Source organism: Notechis scutatus, chromosome 5, assembly GCF_049901735.1.
Source record: "Notechis scutatus isolate UNSWTSFEM ecotype Mainland chromosome 5, rNotScu1.2, whole genome shotgun sequence".
Lineage (NCBI taxonomy): Eukaryota > Metazoa > Chordata > Lepidosauria > Squamata > Elapidae > Notechis > Notechis scutatus.
In genome coordinates this window covers 68856005-68875627 of record NC_142013.1, presented here as the reverse complement: position 1 = coordinate 68875627, position 19623 = coordinate 68856005, and the positions used below count along the sequence as shown (strand labels likewise).

The window sequence follows — 19623 nt, the reverse complement described above, 5'->3', positions numbered from 1 at the left end:
ATGGTCGCTTCTTTTAATGGGTTTGCACTGTGTACTTTTTTCATAGTTACAGCAGACTGTTGGGAAGCTTCTGTTGTGGTGGCTTCTTCCAATGGAGCTTTAAATTTGATTTTTGGTTTAGCTAGCAGTTGGCTCTGCAGAGTTAAGTCTCTTAAACCCAAAATGAGCCTATCCCTCATTGCTTCATCCATGTTGAGGAATTTGCACTCAGTTGCGATTTCTCAATTTTGCAACAAATTCACCGATTGTTTCTTCTTCCTTCTGATCTCTTCAATAAAATTAATGACACTTTATCAATGAAGAAGCTGCTGGTGCGTAATGCGCTCATAGCGTTTTTTCTAATGTAGACCATGTTAATGTCTTCAATTCAGCGGGTGCTGATAGAGCTTTAACCATCTTGAAAACGGAAGGTCCGCAGTGGGTCAGGAAAACAGCTCTCTTCCTATTTTCTGTCAAATCAAGATCATTCGCTTCCAGGAACATATGGAACTGCTTCATGTATGAGTTCCAGTCTTTGCCAACTGGGTTAAATGGAGCTGGTGGGCCAGATGGCGATGCAGATATCTTGGGTTGGCCGTTTATCTGTGATGGCTGACGATGCCATAAGGATGCCTGACTAGTTCAGTTGTTGTGTCCTTTGTTCTCTTCAGATCCCACTTTCGTTGCCAGTGTTAAATAGTGGGCGGAGTGAAGATGCGGGACATCAGTAACAGAAAATAACTTTATTTTAGGCTCCAGTAAGAACTCGCTGCAGCACGCTTCGAAGTCTTCCATCAGACTTCACTCTCATTGCATATTCAACAAAACCCACTCACACACCCCTACACTGTTGATTGCTGAACAAATGACAGCACAGCTTGGGATTTTTTTCTCAGAACATCCAAATGGATTATGTTAAAGTGGATTCCACCTTGTTCTGCCTTGCCCCTGAGAAATATTAAGATGCTTCAAAACTCCTTAGGGTTTTGTAACATTCATTGCCACTTCATACATTATTTTTCAGCTTCTGGAAGAATTTCAATTAGTTTAGGCAGTAAGTGTTATTGATACAGAACTAACTGTATTAGTTCATAGGTTGTGCTCCAAAAATTGTCATATAACACTCTTAAGTAATTATTTTCTTCACACTTATCTTCTTGGGCAAAAGTTTTTAATAAATTAAGGTAAATAGAAGCAAAGCAGAGAATATGGGCATTTTGTTGCCAATACTTAGGTTTGGGTATATTTCTCCTAATTTATTGTTAGAAAAATGTTGTATTAACTATCTCTGTTGCTATGACATTTATTAGATAATAGCATGATGGCACTTAGGTTTTATCATTTGCTGAGTTATAGGAAACAATGTGCCCTGCTCCTTTTTGCAATGAACTATGAAATCTTCTTCTGTCCTTCCCTCTCAGTTTCTCATCACCAAGGCAACAAGTGTCTGCCCCCATAATTGAGCTCTGAGATCAAATGCTTCAGGTGGGTTGTTGAAACACTAACAAATGTCTTATTACGTCCAAGATATTTGCCATGGTAGGCCTTGTATTACAAAAAAGTTTTTATTTTTCAGAAATACAGCTTGATTTCTTTGCAGACTTATATATCAGGGCTATGGAAAGATATAGATTTGAAACATATATGGGCACATATGTAAGTTGTGGTTTTTGCTGGGTTTATGCAGTTTTCCTTTGCTGCTAACAGTGCAATCATAGGGAGGGGTGGGAATGTTTACATTAAGTTCTTCTCAGACACAAGCCCTGAATTACATTTCTAATCTGGATCTATGCATAGTCTTTTTTTCCCTTCTTTTCTCTGTATTCCTAATCAAAACCTAGAATGGGGAGGAATAATTAGGAAAACTGAAAATCAGTATAATAGTTTATGTAATATAATATATCTTGTATTATAATATAGTAATTTTAATGTAAATATTATCCTGGTTTATTCATTTTTGTTTAGTTATGTATTTACACAGCTCCCATTTAGGAGGGAAGAATAGATGCCATATAAAATGTGATTATGTTTAAACAAGAATTGGCAATATAATCCAATTGATAATGTTGATTTGGAGTTCATGAGACCTAGATTTAGGTTTGTTTCCCAACTTTAGATGTAATGAGGCATTTCAGGCATGTCTTGGCTGTTGTTTGTTCAATACAAGAAATCTGTGACCTTCCCACAAGTGTAGTACTGCAGTTTGCTGTAATCCAGTGAACATAAGTAAATGTGCAAGATGTGGGGATTAGAAAGTAGTAGTAGTTTGAAGTAAAGGTTTGCCACTGTTGGTTTAATGAAAATTTAAAGATGGTATTTTTCAAAACACTGTGAGAAGCAATAATCTTTTGGATCCGACACACAATATAAAATATATCTTGGATGGTGATGCTGATGATGTTGATTACAACAATGATGACGTTACATTTTTTAGAAACTCAAGGCAGCTCATGTTAAAACTCATACTTGATTTTACCACCATAAGAAGCAACCCCATAAGAGTTGGGCTAAGAGAGAATGACTAAGACATTGAGATAGTTTCCATGGCTGAGAATAGTTTAGAACATTGATCTTCTCACTCCTTATCCAACCCCTTGTTCATCATATCCTATTGGCATACTTTACAAATACTGATATTTTTTTAAAAAACAAAATCTTACTGTTTGTCTACATAAGACAACAAAGTACTGGTTAATTAATAAAAATATTGAGCAGTTGAACTAGGGAAGCCTCAAATGTCCTTTAAGCTGGATTAGGATCATAATGTCAGAATCTTTATGTATGATAAGCACCAACCTTTATTGCATACCTTTGGGGGTGGGGAATGGTTACCATTCAAAACAAAATGTTTAATATCAAACTTTTTAATAATAATGAAATGTATCAATTAAATACCGTGTTTCTCTGAAAATAAAACTGGGTCATATTTTCTTTTGATCTCCCAAAAACCAGCTAGGGCTTCTTTTTGGGGTGGTCTTATTTTTTTCTCCATGTACCTGGGGGCGGAGGAAGCTGCCCCTCATGCCTTCTTGCCTAATGGTCTTATCAGCAGCTTGGTCCATGAAACAGTTAATCAGCAGGTGATCTCCTGCCATCACCTCAAAGAATTGCAGCTGCTGTTGCACCCGATTGAGGCTGCAAAAGCAGCAGGAGGCCCCACGCACCTCACGCCCCCTTCAAGAACAGTCTTACCTCAATCAGCTGCAATGGTCCAAGTTCTTGGCATACCTCAGCCTCCACCTGCCCTTCTTGCTGGCCCTGCTGCTGCTGGGACACTTTTGGCCATTGGCAGCCGAGCGGCTCCCTGTGCTGCTGCTGGCCTCGTGGGGGCTCTTCATCCTCCTGGCAGTACTGCTTTCAGCAATCCTGCTGGGCTGCTTCTGCCTGGTGTGGGGTGAGTCATCCCAGATCTATGATCTCTGGAGCATCCCGGAGCACACAGCTGGCATGAGAGCTAGTGCCCGCCAGGGCCCAAAGAGTACCGGGCTCAGCTCGTAGTCCAGCACCTGCAGCACTGAGTAGACCTGCAGGAAGGCACTGAGCAGCCTGAAGGTGGCAGCAGGTGAGGCAGCATGGCTGTACCGGTGTCCCCTGGCGAAGGGCCCCTGGCAGGCCAGTGGGGGGGCACTCTGGAGGTTGTAGATTTTGACTGACTCACCCCGCACCAGGCCGGAGCAGTCTATCAGGGCAGCCAAGAGCAGCTCTGCCAGGAGGACAAAGAACTCCCACAAGGCCAGAAGCAGCACGGGCAGTCGCTCGTGCCAGATGCTGTAAGCACATCAAAAGCAAAAAGCAGGGCTTGGCTGTTTCCTGAAATGAGTTTGCAAGCAGCTGCTGGACATGGAGTGAGCAGCCCTATGCCTCTGCCTACTTCTGGTGCCATCCTGGTATGTTTTGGAAGGGAGATAAAAATAAATCCTATAAACTCTCACTGCCGCTATGCAAACCCCAGCATGGGCAATGGCAGCTGTGCCTTCTCCTTTTCAAAACATGCTGGGATGGCACCAGCAGCAGGCAGAGGCAAAGGGCGATCTGATAAAACCTCTCTTTGTGTGTTTGTATCCCAGAATTGCAATGCTGAAGGCTCAGCAGGAAAATGCTGTTTAGCGAAAACATGCAGGCTCAGCTCAGCAGAGCTGCTGCCCCTTTTGGAGCCTGAACGGGCTCCGCAAAACAAAACCAGCTATTTAGCGAAGACATGCAGGCCCAGCTCAGATGCTTTGCAGAGGACATTCAGGCTCTGAAAGGGGTGGCAGCTCTGCTGTTTAAAGAAGTATGAAGGCTCAGATTTTCCTGCCGATCGCCGACAAGGTTCCATCCTGAGTCTTCAGCATTCCAATCCTGGGATACCCCCAGCTTCCCACTGCTGCTCCGGGATTCCCACAGTGCCAGGGTTGGAGAAGCCATCGGGGGAGCCCCACGCAGCCCCCACCTGGTTCCACTTTGCCTTTGCCAGGGTGGTGGGCACTAGAAGGGTGCTGGCTGGGCAGTCCCAAGTGTCATCCTGAAGCCTCCCTGCCGCTTGGTTTGGGGCAGATGGCTGCATGGCTCACTCAAGTTGCAAACAACCTAGGGATTTGGGCAGGCTTTACGTGACCAGTATGCCTGCAAGATCCCTGGTTTCTGAGGATGGCGAAGCTCAGCGTTTGGGGTACACTCACTTTTCTTCTCCTGGGTGGTGGCTGTATGTATGCGGTGCATCTGGCTTACCGACTGTGGCCTGCTGATATTGGCTGGTGGCGGCTTTGACCCAATCCTGGCCACCAACATTGCAGGTGAGAACCAGCCATGCCAATCCTGCTTCATGGCCGTGCAGATGTAACCCGCACTGGTGGCTGCTTCATGTGGGAAAGGAGGCACTGCAAGAGAGCCCATATGTTATGTTCACCCACACACAGAGGCCGGACCTCAGGGTGCCACCCTGAGCAGGTGCCAAGCTGGAGGCGGGGGAGTATCAGTCCCTTTACCCAGTTGCCTTCTACCATTTCTCCACAAACGTCTGTGTGTATGTGTATGTGTGTGTGAGAAAGAGACAGAGACAAAGAGAAAGAGAAACAGTGGAGAGGAAACCCTTTCAAACAGCGTTGCCTGCAATTCTTGTTACTCCCCTCAGTCGTTTCTCTTTTCTCTCTCTCGCTCAGCTGATCCACAGGCTGCGGTTAAGGGGCTGAGGTGACTGGGGAAGGGAATGACTGCCTCCTGGGCTGGCCACGCTCACCCACTTCACTAGGGCTTATTTTTGGGGTAGGGATTATATTAGGCCCACCCAAAAAAAATTAAGGGAGGGCTTACTTTTAGGGTAGATTGTAATTTTGGGGAAACACGGTATTTCACTTTAGTTGTATTTTCACAAATGCACATCTATTAGTCCATTCAGTAAAAAGATTAATGCTTACAGTAATATGGAACGAAATAAGAAAACAATGGCAAAATGAAATAAAATATTGTACAACTACATCATATATAACAATTAGCAATGTATTGATATTGAATATTATACTTACTCTAGTATTCATACAAATTCTAGAATATATCTAAAAAGCAAATATTTTTCTATTTATAGCTTATTATATATTTTATTCTTTAAGTGCAAGTGTTCCATCTTAATGGAAGATTAATGGAATGGAAGAAAAATGTTCCATTTTAGTATATCAGGTGGTGTGATTCTGAAACGTTCTCATTGCAAGCCATTATTTAAGCCCAGCTGTAGTTAGCCATGAAAATAACTCCATTCACAATTATTATTTCAGGTTCTTTATTCCTAGAACCAAATATGCTGTTGTTTAACAGATTGGATGCTCAGTTGCTGAGAAAAGGAACTAAGGGAGGAAAAGTACAGGATTGCTTAAGTGAAATAGAAAAAGTGGAGCCAGAGGAAAGAGTGAAGAGTTTAAAGCAATGTACTGTAGATGGTGCAGTAGTACTAAGTACCTACAAACCAGATAAACAGTATGGACACATACCTGCGCACATACAGAGATATGAACCCTAAATTCTCCATATAGGTTTGTAATGTGTTGCAGGAAAGAGATGGAATGAAAGCTTTTTTTTTAAGCTCAGGAGTTACTATATTACTATAATCATGAGTTGAATTATATGCAGTGAAATAGAATGCCTAAAATGTCTCTGGTGGTTTCTCAAAATTAAAATAGTGTGCTACCTAACATGCTTCTGTTTTTTCCCCTTAATGTTTCTTTGTTTATATACTGGTTTGATTATATAACAAAAATGGATTTGTAAACAGAAAGAAACAAAGCTGCAAAGGTAGAGACCAATCTCAATGCTATTGATTGTGTCTATCTTTAAATAAGGTTGGAGATGTCACTGGAGATGTCATGAAAATGTGTTACTTGAGTCTTGTAATAAGAATTAGCATCTTAATAAAATCCCTAGTTCTGATTTTCTCTAATTACAGTGCTAAGTGTAGCATATTATATGTTTGGCATCTAGATGCCTTCTTAATACTTCAGTTACAAGCTTTCTGATTTGTATAGTAATAAGGATTTAAAATAAGGCTCTTGCAGAATGTTTGATAGGGGTTTTTAGATAGTAAATGTAATTCATCCACAAGTTTGAAAGCAGCTGTCACCTATCAACTTTTTCTTTCAATTAATATAACTTTTAGTTTCAGATTTATTATCAGAATTAAAAATACTAACCAAATTTTATGTGGTATGTGCAGTTTTATGTCCCTTTTAGAATAAATTGAATTGTTGAACCCGAAAAAAAGATAATTAAAACAACTTTATAAACATAAATTTGAAAAGTTCAGACAGCTTGTAGTAGTATGAATACATTCATTTGCAGCCTCAGTTTTTGTGAATCAGAAATCTTATTGGGCATTTGCTGCTATGTTTTCCTGAGAATAAGACCCGGTCTTATTTTTTTTTGGCCCCAAAATAAGCACCAGGTCTTATTTTGGGGAGAATGTCTTTCCCACTTACCTTAGGACTGCAGCCATGCCCCCACACCCTGACATCTGTTGTGTCACTGCCTGATTTCTGCAGCCACTCACAGCCAGTTGTGGCTAGACGCCATGTGGCTCATCGTGCCAGTGGTGCCACTCATGACAGGAGACTGCGTGCTGTGGTGTGTCGTTGCATGCCCAAGGCTTGCAGTGTTCTGCCAAGAGCGGCGGCACCAGCCCGACGAGGCTTGTGGCATTCTGACATGAACAGCAGCACTGGCTCGATGTGCCATATGGCATCTGACCGTGAGCTGCTGCAAGCGACTGCAGAAGAAGTCGGGCGGTGGCATAACAGGTGTCAGGGCATAGGAGGCCTGGCTGTGGTGGTCCTAAGGTAAGTGGGTGTGGAGCATGTGGGGCAGCTCCACCCCATCCTCACCCTAGATTGATTTTTATGCCTGCACCTCACCTCTCCTCATACAACCAGACATTGGGTGGGGCTTAACTAGGGCTTAATTTTTGGGTAGGGCTTATATTAGGCATAGGTATGAAAATCAGAAAAGGGCTTGTTTTGGGGGTAGGTCATATTTTAGGGAAAACACAGTAGTTGTTGAACATTACAACATATATGAATCTAAAAGCCATGGTGGCACAGTGGTTGGCACAGTGGTTAGAATGCAGTATTGCAGGCTACTTCTGCTGGCTGCCGGCTGCCTGCAGTTCAGCAGTTCGATTCTCACTGGCTCAAAGTTGACTCAGCTTCAACCTCAGCCTCATCATTCTGAGGTCAATAAAATGATGTACTCTGTAAGTATCAAGTATTGTTTACTTGATTGTTGGGTGCAATATGCTGACTCTGTAAACTGCTTAAAAAGGGTTGCAAAGCACTGAGAAGCGATATATAAGTCTAAGTGAAAACCTCCATTCTGGTAGCATAGATTAACTCCAAGGTTAACTTCAGACCAACAATCAAGTAAACAATACTTGATACTTACAGAGTGAGCAGAGATAAAATAATATTTTCTTTTAAATATTTTTATTTTTTTTTCTTGTTTTTTACAAACATATCATTGTGTGAACAGTGTGGTACCAGAGCATCTTCCATTTTAGAACAAATATATAACACTATTCTTCATATCTAATACAGTTGACGATCTTAATATTGATATACATATTTTGTTAAATTGTAATCTTGCACTCTTTGATTATTCATCATTTCAGTATCTTATTTTTGTGTCAATCTCCATATTCTGAATATCCCTCTGTTAACTACAAATAAAATATTATTAATCATATTTGTGGTGTTTAATAGATTTATATAATTCTAATAAAAATTCACCAATTTATTTTGGGTTATAATTTTCCATTATTTATCCCCTTTCTGATTTTTAACTATGCCACTGTTATATTTAAAAAATATTCCCTTTCTATTAACCCTTTACAACTTATTTATTACAAATAAAATAATATTCATCATATTTATGTTTGACAAGTTATATAATTCTAATAATAGTACAGTTGTTTTAATAAGTTATAATCTTTCATTATTATCTTATTTCAATGTTATTTTTGTTTTTTATATATCAACCGAATTCTAGATCTCATTCCTTTTCCTTCAAATAAAATATTCATATTCATATTTATTACAACAATCTTATATAAATTGATTGATTATACACATATTTATGTTAGATTGCATTCAATTATTTAATTATTCCATATAACATGTTCAAAATTACTCTCATTGAAATTCTAAATTCCCTTATTCCATCATCTCTCACTCGCAATAAAGCTTGGATTATTCATTTCTTAGCTTGTCTCCCATATTCCTCTCTTGGATCTTTACCTCTAAATGCTACCCTTTTTTGGCCCATCCTCTTAGACATTTCTCCCTTCTCTACCCAGTTCAATTGTCTCATTTTTAAATTACCCTGTCTCTCTCCCAAAGAAAGCTCCCTGCAATTCCAATTCCTGTTTAACTTCACTTAAAATATTTTCCCCTTGGTTTTTATCATCAATCATTATAGTTTTTATTTTTTATCTCCATCTTATCATTTATTTATTTTAAATTGTTGTTTTGTCTGTTGTATTTTTCCAACTGCTCTTTCAGTTAACAACTCCTCCTCCTGGACATCCTATTTTCTCTTTATCATTTGTGTCCTAATTTCCAAGTCTACATCCATGCTCTGTATTTTATTCAAGATCTCCTCACATCTTCTTGTCAAAATATCCTTCATATCCTGAATTTCCAATGTGATTTCTTTCCAAATTCCACTCATCTTTGTTTTGTTTCTTTTATGTCTGTTTGTCCAATAATCCAACAATCTTTTATTCAAGCCAAAGTCACTTCTCAAACAAAGAGTCCAATGTCCAGGAGTCTTTGTATCCCCAAGTTGCTCAATCTGTTCTTCTAGAAAATCCAAAAGTAAAATCAGTCAACGTTGAAACTTTCGGGGGTCTTTTTAATGGTAAATTTTTCCTTATTCTCCCCTTTGAGTCTTCCAAAGCCAGGCCTTTATCAGAGTTTGGGAATATATTGTGCCTTCCTTTGGCAGCAGGTGGTGATCTTGCATCAGTTTTCACTTTATCTTTCTTATTTCTTATTTGATTTTACTCATTTTCTCCAAAATGCAAATATAATATCAACTTTTTATATAAGTGGTTCCAGAAATGTACAATGCCTATCCATAGCCAATGTTTGTCCAATTAAAAAATCCAGTTTTCTCTATTTTAGCAAATTTTCTTTTTTCCTCCTTTCCTTCCATTTTAAAAATCTAGAAATTTTACTCACTTTGCCACTTTAAAGATAGTTCTGAGTCACTCTTTTTTTGAATCTTCTTTTTCTCAAGGTTGCACTTTAAATATAAAGGATTCTTCTCACCCAGTTCCAAACAGTGTTCACTGGCTCCGCTCCAGCACTTTTCTTAGGTTGAAGCTGTGTGGCAGCTATTTTGGCTGCCTCTTCTTCCTGGTGTGGCACAGAGGGCTTAGAAAGCCCTGGGGCTCTACAGGGGAGTGTGTTCTCCCCTGGAACCTCGCAGGATGACCCTCTTTTGCTTCACCCCTCAGGGCGGTTTTGGCTTCTTCTGGAGCCCACAAGCAGAAAGAAGCCAGTGCAGGGATGGAGAGCTCAGTTCCCTTGCAACTGGTATCACTGCAACATCACTTCAGTTTTAATCCAGATAAAACAATCTAAGAGCAAGACAGGAGATATGCTATGGCATCTTCCAGTGCCCAGGTAAAAATAAAACCCAACTCATATTGTTAACTATTTCTTACTAACTGAAATTGATGTTTATTTTGCATGTTTATTAGAAAAAATAAACACTTGGACTGGGACAATCAATTTCTTTAGTAAACTGAGTTTTTTGTGCTCTATTAACTTTGAAAAAAATCATAGTAGTGTTGCAGTTACATGTAATGCTGATTAAATTTAGTTTCATTTGTAAGTAAAATTGCTAGAACTTAATACAAAAATCAGTATATAAATTAGCTTTTTAAAAATGTTTAATTATTCAGATCCTCCTAATCTTTTATCTTTAATTTATTGTATTTTTATCCATACTTTGTTTTTATTCTGCATCTAGTTGCTTATTGTTAAGGGGTAGGCTGTCCTAAGTCCAGTTGTTGATTAGAAGCATAAGCAGTAACAGCATGGGAATACCTTACACAGACATACACCCCCCCACACACACACACACGCACCAGAAGAATAACATCAAGATCACAAGAAGTGATAGTATTGCTCTATACCTCATTAGTAAGTCCACACGTGGAATATTGTGTCCAGTTCTGCTTGCCTCAAAACAAAACAGATCCTGAGACCTTAGAAAGAGTGCAGAAAAGAGATTATAAGGGGTCTTAAGGCTAAACCGTATGATGACCGGTTAAGGAACTGTCTAGTCTTCCAAAGAAAAGAACTATGAGTGATATGATAGCTGTCTTCTGGTACTTGAGGGGCAGTCATAGGGAGGATTGGGTTGACCAAAGCACAGTTGGAAGCTTGTTAAAGTGAGATCAAATCTGGAAGTAAGGAGATATTTCCTGACAGTAAGCACAACAAAGGAATAAGTTACCTCCCAGAGTTGTAGGTGCTTCATTGCTGGAAGTTAGACAGGAGAGGGTTGAATTGGAAGAATCCAAGATCCTTTCCAGCCCTATAAATTTATGATACCATAAATATGTTATATGTTGAAGTTTTAGCAATTCTATATCAGTACTCTAAGAGCCAGTTTGGTGTAGTGATTAAAGCATTAGGCTAGAAACCAAAATATGGTGAGTTCTAATTCCCCTTGGACACAAAGTTAGGTGACTTTGACGCAAAGGTGCTTTTTCAAGAGGCAACTCAACTTTCTTTATTTTCCTTGAAGATGTTTCACTTCTTATCCAAGAAGCTGGACTGAAAACTGAAGAACCTTCTTCAAAAAGTTACTTCTGACCATTTTTCAATTACAACTTTTATCATGCGATCAAAATTCAGGTGCTTGGCAACTGATTCATACTTATGACCATTGCTGTGTTCCAAGGTCATGTGATCAGCTTGACAAGCAAAATCAATGGAGAATCCAGATTCATTTACTAATTAGGTTACCAAATTATCAACTGCAGTGAATCACTTAACAACTGTGGCAAGAAAGATCATAAAATGGGGCAAAAGTCACTTAACCAATGTCTTATTTAACAACAGAAATTTTGCACTCAATTATGGTTGTAAGTCTAAGACTACCTGTACAGCATGTAAAGGTGGACTAAAAATTGGAGAAACATCCTAGAAGAGTCAGTAGCAAACCATTTCATTTTAGCAGCTAAAAAGTAATATGGATATGTCATGATCAGAAATCCTTCATGATTCAAAGAAATAGAATAGAGAAGGACAGAACTGAAAGAAACCTTGGAGGTCGTCTAGTCCAGCACCCTGCTCAAGCAGGAGAACCTATACTATTTCAGATAAGTGACTATCTAGTCTTTTCTTAAAAACTTCCAGAGATGGAGCACCCACAATTTCTGAAGGCAAGCTGTTCCACTAGTTAATTGTCCTCACTGTTAGGAAGTTCCTCCTTAATTCCAGGTTGCTTCTCTCTTTGATTAGTTTTCAACCATTGTTTCTTGTCCTGCCCTCCGATGCTTTGGAGAATAATTTGACGCCCTCTTCTTTGTGGCAGCCCCTCAAATACTGGAATACTGCTATCATGTCACTGATCTTTTTTTTAAGACTAGCCAAACCCAAAACTTTATTCTTACCCTTTATAGTGTTAATTTTCATTATGTTGATCAGTGTATATGACATATTCGTTGAGTATTGTGGACAATAGGCAATTCTTAAAATTTAATTTTAGTTACAATTAAATATGTAAATATATTTTGTATAAATATATATTTGTTACTTAATTTACTTCAGTACTAGTTGTTGATTAATAGTGCTAATGCAAATTGAAAGTATAAATCTATGTCCAGCTAGTTTTTCTTACTCGTGACAGAATTTTTAAAAATCTATTTTAAAAATATGCCATGGTTTTATTACTTAGTATGTTTGCATGCTAATAGAAAAGAACTCTGTGGAGCTAAAGCCATGTGGAGCAATCATATCATATATCCTTTCTCTTTTGTTTAATCAGGATTGCATGATTATAATGCAGTACTAATGTAAGAATGGGCCATCACAATTCTTTCATCATATTGTATCACTGCTTTATTGTATTAGGCTAAAGCACTGCGAGAGTTGATAGAACCTCTCCATGCCAACTTGGATCCACTTCTCTTGGCACTGAATCGATTGGACACAGAGATTGATAAAGTATTGGTTAGAGAATTTAGATCGAAGAGAATTGGCACGACGGAGACTCGTCTTCAGCCTCTTGCAAGCAACCTCTAATATCCTGCATTCAAGAAGCCAATCAATTCTTCTTGAATAATTTTGATGTTTGTAAGCAAGAACTGACTTTAAAATATAGACAACCAAATGCCTGGGTAAGGGGACTCCAGGAAAGAGGCAAACCTGTTATCAGTTGTATTGATTTTATTTTCAAATATACATCCTTTCTACAGAGGAACTAGGCACAATATCAGATCAAGGCTATATGGAATATAGTCACACAAAATTCAACCTTTATTGTGGGGAAAATAGAAGGGGAGAGAGTCATTACAGGAAAGAGACTATGATGTTACTCAGGTGTGTTCTGCATTCTTCAAGGAAAGAGGGATCAAATGCAATTAAGGTCTTCTTTTGAAAATGGATTTCCATCTAAAGTGGAAAACAGTAATATTCTCTTCCACGTTAGTGAAGAAAAATAATTGTTGTATGATACTAATTAAATGCATCCTGTCAAAATCAGCTTTTAAGTGCACTGTGTTTCTACTGTATTTCCTTGGAATCAAATGCTTTATTTTCATTGAGGTTTGGTCTAAAGTTATATGTGCAACAGACCTAAGATAAGCTCAAAAAGAAAGAGAGAGGGGGGAGGAAGGAAGGAAAGAAGGAAGGAAAGGAAATAAAAGAAAGGAAAGAAAGAAAGAGTTGCATAGTTGTTTTGCTAAGAGATTCCTTCCTGCACTCCGTATTCTCATAGATTTTCTTTTAAGGCAAAATTGAGAAACAGAGATGAGCCTGAATAAGGAAATATGCAGATACTAGTGATATACATTTGCACATTTCATTTTAAAACTTTACATTATTCAAGATTGGAGTGGACCCAATTATAAATAAACAGGCCTATCTTACTTCTTGCTTAACTCTTGCTTTCAAATAAGGCTATTTAGGAGTCTGAATCAGTGTACAAATGATGCACAAATTCCTATTTATGAAGATTCAACATAAAATATTTCAAACTCTGCAGATAATTTTATATCGCCTTACACTGTAGGACTTCAATGCAAGTGGTGCTGCTTTGCATCATCTACATGAAATACTCTAATTACTCTCTAATTTAGCCAGTTTACCCTCTAATTAGAGACAGTTTTGCAGGCAAGCTTTTACCTAAATGCCTTTTTAAAGGTTTAAGATGTGTTTATCAAAAGATTCCCTATGTATTTTCCTCCAAATATATTAAATTTCAAACTCTTATTATCCCTAGCCAAGTTGTCCAAGTATCATACTGACTAGAAATTATGTAAACTGAATTTCAACACATGTGAAAGGTATGAAGCTGGAGAATGGTCTAGCATTATTGTATCCTATGAATTATTGTTTGCCTGTAACTCTATGATTGGATGTTGTTTTTTTCTCTCTTTTTTGGCTGAAGGTATTCTGTAATGTCAGTGCTAATTCTTAATATTTTGTACAATACTATGGACAGAAAATTCTAAAATGTATTTTGAAATGTTTATTTCTGTCAGGTTCATGTAAAATATTACATTATGCTGATACCAATAAAATATATAGTTATTTATATAATATTTCATTTTCTTTAGAATAGTGAATTATAATTTCTTTTCATAAGTGAATCCATATACAACATTTGCTTAACAGATGAAGAAAATCCTAGCAATTTAATAGGCATTTTAAAAGGCTGTATATTGTAGAAGAACCAGTGGGAACTTTATTACAATCCCCGTAGTTTACATGTAACATAACTAGACTGGTTTAGATTTGTTTTAAACAAAAACATCATCAGCTTATATTAGTTTTTATGTACAAATTTAATGTACAGTTTTTATCACAACAAATGATTAATTCCATGATATTTAAAACAGGAACAAATTGATCACATTTAGGCATGATCCATTTGAGGCTAAGCATTTTGGATCCCATTTTTGTAAAAATAGACTTCCCTAGAAACCAAAATTTTCCAATTCCAGTCTTAGTTGGAATATGAAATTCATTAGTTGCCATTATTAAATTATTTGTCAGTTGACTACTGTTTAATTGAATGAAGTTGCATACTGACTGTTTAAGGAACCACTTTGTGTTCTAAGTTATTGCTGCCTTTTGCTCAGCAAAAGCAAATGTTAGTTCTTTATATAAAATTTCCACTGAAATACCTTATTTGGATTCTATAAATCATTGCTTAATGAATGATTTTGTAGTTTGAACAATTTATCAGTAAAATAACATGGAATTTTATGACCAATCATTAAGTTTTGTAATTGAATAGAAATGGGGGGGGATTAGGGTGATAAAATTTGAAATTAGAACTTAAATATATAGATTGCCACTTTATTCGTGAATGATGGCTCATTTGCTACACTGTCAAAAGCAGAAATGATGTAGTGATATCAAAATGTATTAAAATTTTAGAATAGGCATTTTTTCCTCCAAAATTGAGCAATCAGTTACATTAAATGTGCCTACCTTTGTCAAACTTCTCTGTATTGTCAGTAACAAAATTTGTATTATACTATTTTGGAGATAAAACAGTTTTTACAACAGAGAAAAGATATTTTAAAAATCTTCATAATTATATCTTGGAAACAAATTAATAAGAATTTTTGTATTGTCACTTACTGGAGGATATCATAGAATGATTCAGAATTTTCTTGAAGAACTTCTTATACCAGCTTTAAAAAGAAACATAGCCTATATATTTTCTCAATGTATTTTTGAATAATTCCTGTATAGATAATGAAAGGCTTTGGGTTGTTATTCAACATGGAAAATCTTAGAAAAATGTTTTTACATAGAATCTCCAACATGTTGCCCCAGTCATTTCTATGAAAGCAATAAGCTCTTGGACTCATCGATCCATAGCAAAGGAAGTATAGTTTTGGTTTTGAAGGATTATTGTCTTCTGATTATCATCTGTTGTTCTTGTTAATTGAGTCTCCAACATATGAATCTAGGCATATTATTTAAGCTATGTGCAAGAATACACATGCTATTAAGTTGCTTACATATGTATTCCTGGAACATCTGCCTAATATACTGTGGAAAACTAACTGCATGCTAGTAGTATAGAAGCAATATATGTCCTGTGTTGATACACAATAAAAAAAGTTATGCTCAGTCATTCAACACTTTCATGGAATAATTACATATTGCTTGTGTCAGTTTATTTAGTATGTTCAGTAAAAATATGGAGACTGACAAGCAGATTTTTTTAACCTTATAGAAATGAAAAATATTCATGTTTGAATCATATATGTAGTTGCCATATTGATAAAGAAAATGTCTCAGGTTCATTGGGTGAGTGAATGAGTGGAAATAAATAATAATAATAAATAATAAAATGTTATTGTCAATGCACAGCAAGTGTGCAATAAGGTTGGCTGAGCCTCCGTTAGTGCACCCCCCAACAAAATACAACTCAATAAATAAGTTCCCCTTCACTGAAGCTGAGCTCATCTGTTCTATTAAGGAAACTTTTTTACATGCGAGCAAAAGACAATCTCCAAATATGTAAAGTATATTACAGCATCTGAAGTAACATTTCTGATCTGAGAAAAGAACATGTATGTTCCAGTGATCGGATTCAAATTATTTTACTACCGGTTCTGTGGGCATGGCTTGGTGGGCGTGGCAGGGGAAGGATACTGTAAACTCTCCAGTCAGAGGTGATATTTGCCGGTTCTCTGAACTACTCAAAATTTCTGCTACCAGTTCTCCAGAACTGATCAGAACCTGCTGAATACCACCTCTGGTATGTTCTTTATTCTGAGCTGAATATTTGTTTTAGGCAATGGTGTGGTTGCCTAAATTCATCCAAAAAACCCCTGTCTTATATTATTTACTATACATTGCATCTTTGTCTACCAGACATCTAGGATGATGTACCATAAAAAGTCAATACAAATTTTATTTGATCTCAGAAATTAAAAAATACCCTGCCAATTAAACTGAAATCTGCCATCAAAATATAATGGGATTTGGAGAGGTGGGGTCAACTGTCAGCTCGAACAGGTGTGTGAATGGGTGCTCCATAAAGCACATCTGATTTCCAGTTGTCCAGAGGGCTTTTTGAAGCCGAAGTTGTCTCAGAGGGACAACTGGAGAGAAAGGGCCATTCGTCGACTGCACTTGGGCAGCGGTCCATGTTGGAAGTCGGAAGAAATCTTTCCTGAAGGTGGACTGGGAAGAAGATGGCCTGTAGTGGCCGAATCGAAGAGCTAACAGCTGGTCGGAGTGAGCAGTGGAAAAGCAGAAAGGTCAATGGACCAGATCTGGCTGTAATAAGTTCCAATCTCTACAACGTGAGTGGTATTTTTAAATTGACTTAAGAGAAAAGAGACTCCAGTAAGAAGGAGGGTGGATGTTTCCTTGCCCCTCCCCCCACTTTAAAAATGGCTAGGGAAATCATAGAGAAACTTTAGGACCCTAAAAGAGAACGAACCAAGAGAGAGCTGTAGCAGCAAAAACAAACAAACAAACAAAACCTGCAGGTGGATCTGGACTGTATTTCTTTCCCTTTGGGAGTTTATAAAAGAAGAGTGGAATAGAGCCAAGGCTGGAAACAACTTGATCTGATCCTTCAGAAAGTAATTAAAAAAGAGAGAGAGAGAGAACAACATGGAGCGTGGAAGACAAAATGGCTCTCCCTTTTGACACTGACAGAGCATTTTGAAGCTGAAATAAGGCACGAGGGAGATACCTACTGGACAAAGTTGGTATATTTGTAAGACCAAATATTTGGTATATTTGTAAGACAGTGTTCCTTTGTGATACTAACTTATTGACTTTTCCCTCTTTTGTCTTGGGTTTTTTGGTGAATTTAAACCTCACAGTAAATTGGTATTTTACAATTTGGCTGATAATTAGGGGATTATAATCTATAAGGTTTACAACTAAAGACAATTAAAAACAGTTAAATCTTGAAGCGCCATTCTAAAGGCTATAGACAATAAAAACACCTGATGAATTTAAAAAGGAAGATTTTTTGTGGACAGACAAAACGGGATACCAAGACTAAACAGAGGAGCATTTCCTGTGTTCTTTAGAATTGAACTACAACTGACTTCTTTCCATGTTGGGAACTTTTGATATTACTATCAATACCACTACCAGCATTATTATAACTATTATAGTATTATTAGTATTGCTATTAACATTATGGTGTTACTGCTATTACTATGTGATTATTATTATTGACATTATTGTTAACATTATTATTGTTACTACTAAGTAATATTAGTATTAATCTCATTTTTATTATTACTATTATTGTGCATAACTTATTCCATCAACTATAAGTAGGATAATATAGACAACAAAAGAAATGAACTTAAGAGAAGAACAAAGTGAGATTCTAATGACATACTAATGACATACTATTGATAGCTTAATTGTGATTGAGTAGTGGAGGGTTATATAGGTGTGAAAAGGAGGTGGGAGTGTTGGGGAAAAAATAGCTTTGTGAAAAAATTGTTAAATATGACAAGCACTATAAATCTAACCAAGATTGGGACCAGAAGGAAACCAACCTCCCAGGTATCATCAGCTACCTCCAGCCTGTCTAATCAGAGAGCAATAGAAGATACCTTACAAAGAGAAAGGTCAAATTCATTTAAAGATCTACAGGCTATGCTACAATCAATACAGGAAGATATGTTGAGGAATCATGATGAAATGAAGAAAGAGATAGGAGAGGTAAGAAAACGACATGGGAGAAAAATGCAAAAGATGGATGAGAAATTTGAAAGTTTCCAACAACAGATTATCAAAAATTAACAGAAATTACAGGAGATGGAAGAGAGAATGGAGAAAGAAGAAAAAAGAGTAGATGAAACAAGTGATAAATTAATCCAGGCAAATAAGGAATTAGAAACTACAGCATTCTTTCTGGAGTTTGAGAAAGCCGCACACTACTTGTGATTCCAGAATGTGAGAGAAGAAAACAGAGAAGATCTACCAGACACCATGGCTGAGCTGATAGCAAAGGTATTAGGAACAGAGAAGGAAGAGATGCTGAATGAAATAGATGAGTCCTACAGAATACATATGAACTATGGGAGGAGGAACAACCTTCCAAAAGAAGTGCATGTTAGATTTGTGAAGAAATCGATTCAAGATGAAGTGTTTCGTACGACAAGAGACAAACCAATAGAATACAAAGGCAAACAACTGACAGTTCTCAAGCATACCAATTTTTAACAATGTTGTTAACTAAGTATGATATCAATTTTAGATGGTTGACTCTGGCAGTTGTACTGGTTACTTGGTGAGAAAAGACATATAGAGTGGATACAGTAGACAAAGCAGTGGAATTTTACGACCAACACTTTGGTAATGAAGAGGAAATAGAAGAGAGAGAAGTAATAGAAGAAAAGGACCAAAGAATATGTGTTACAGAAGAAAAGAAATCACAACGAAAGGAGAGGTGGAAAAGAGAAAGAAGAAAGACCAGAGAGAAACGGGGAAAGAGTCAAGCAACCAAGAGAGATTAGAACAACAAGGAGTACAAGGCCTAGATACAGGTAGAGACATGCAAGAAGAGTTTAAGATCTTATCACTGAATATTAATAGGCTGAACTCCCCCCTGAAAAGGAAAAAAACTCTTACAAAGATTGAATTTAGATGTAATAGCACTACAAGAAGTCCATATAAAAGAACAACATAAACAGCTTCTGGAATATCCCAAATTGGAGAAACATTAGCACAACAGAAGAAGAAAGGAGCAGTGTTATATATTAAGGAAACAATTCAGACTAAGCAAATTTATAAAGATGAAGAAGGAAGAATATTGATTGTGGAAATAATACTAAATAAAAAACAGGTTTTATTAGTTGAAATTTATGCTCCAAATGGGGGACAAGAATAATTTTATAAAAAGCTACATAATATTTGTGAAACAGAATGTGACAATCTTTGT

At 37.2% G+C, this 19623-nt stretch overlaps 1 protein-coding gene and 1 long non-coding RNA gene across 7 annotated transcripts in view; one reads left to right on the top strand and one right to left on the bottom strand.

Annotated features, from left to right (window-relative positions):
* Positions 1-19623, top strand: part of CNKSR2 (connector enhancer of kinase suppressor of Ras 2) — a 264189-nt gene that overhangs the window by 226926 nt on the left and 17640 nt on the right. Inside the window, exon 21 of one of the 6 annotated variants that reach the window (XM_087966923.1) lies at positions 12588-15825. The exons of the other annotated variants lie outside the window; for them this stretch is intronic. Coding sequence (XP_087823049.1) covers positions 12588-12592 — 5 coding nt within the window. The 3' untranslated portion in view covers positions 12593-15825. Of the gene's footprint in view, positions 1-12587; positions 15826-19623 lie in introns of those variants that run through there. 6 annotated transcript variants of the gene reach the window in all.
* LOC148130524 (uncharacterized) overlaps positions 9202-19623 on the bottom strand; it is a 24907-nt gene continuing 14485 nt past the window's right edge. Inside the window, exons 2-3 of the long non-coding RNA XR_015749848.1 lie at positions 10640-10711; positions 9202-10078 (exon numbers count right to left, since the gene is read on the bottom strand). This is a non-coding gene — a long non-coding RNA (uncharacterized LOC148130524). The remainder of the gene's footprint in view (positions 10079-10639; positions 10712-19623) is intronic.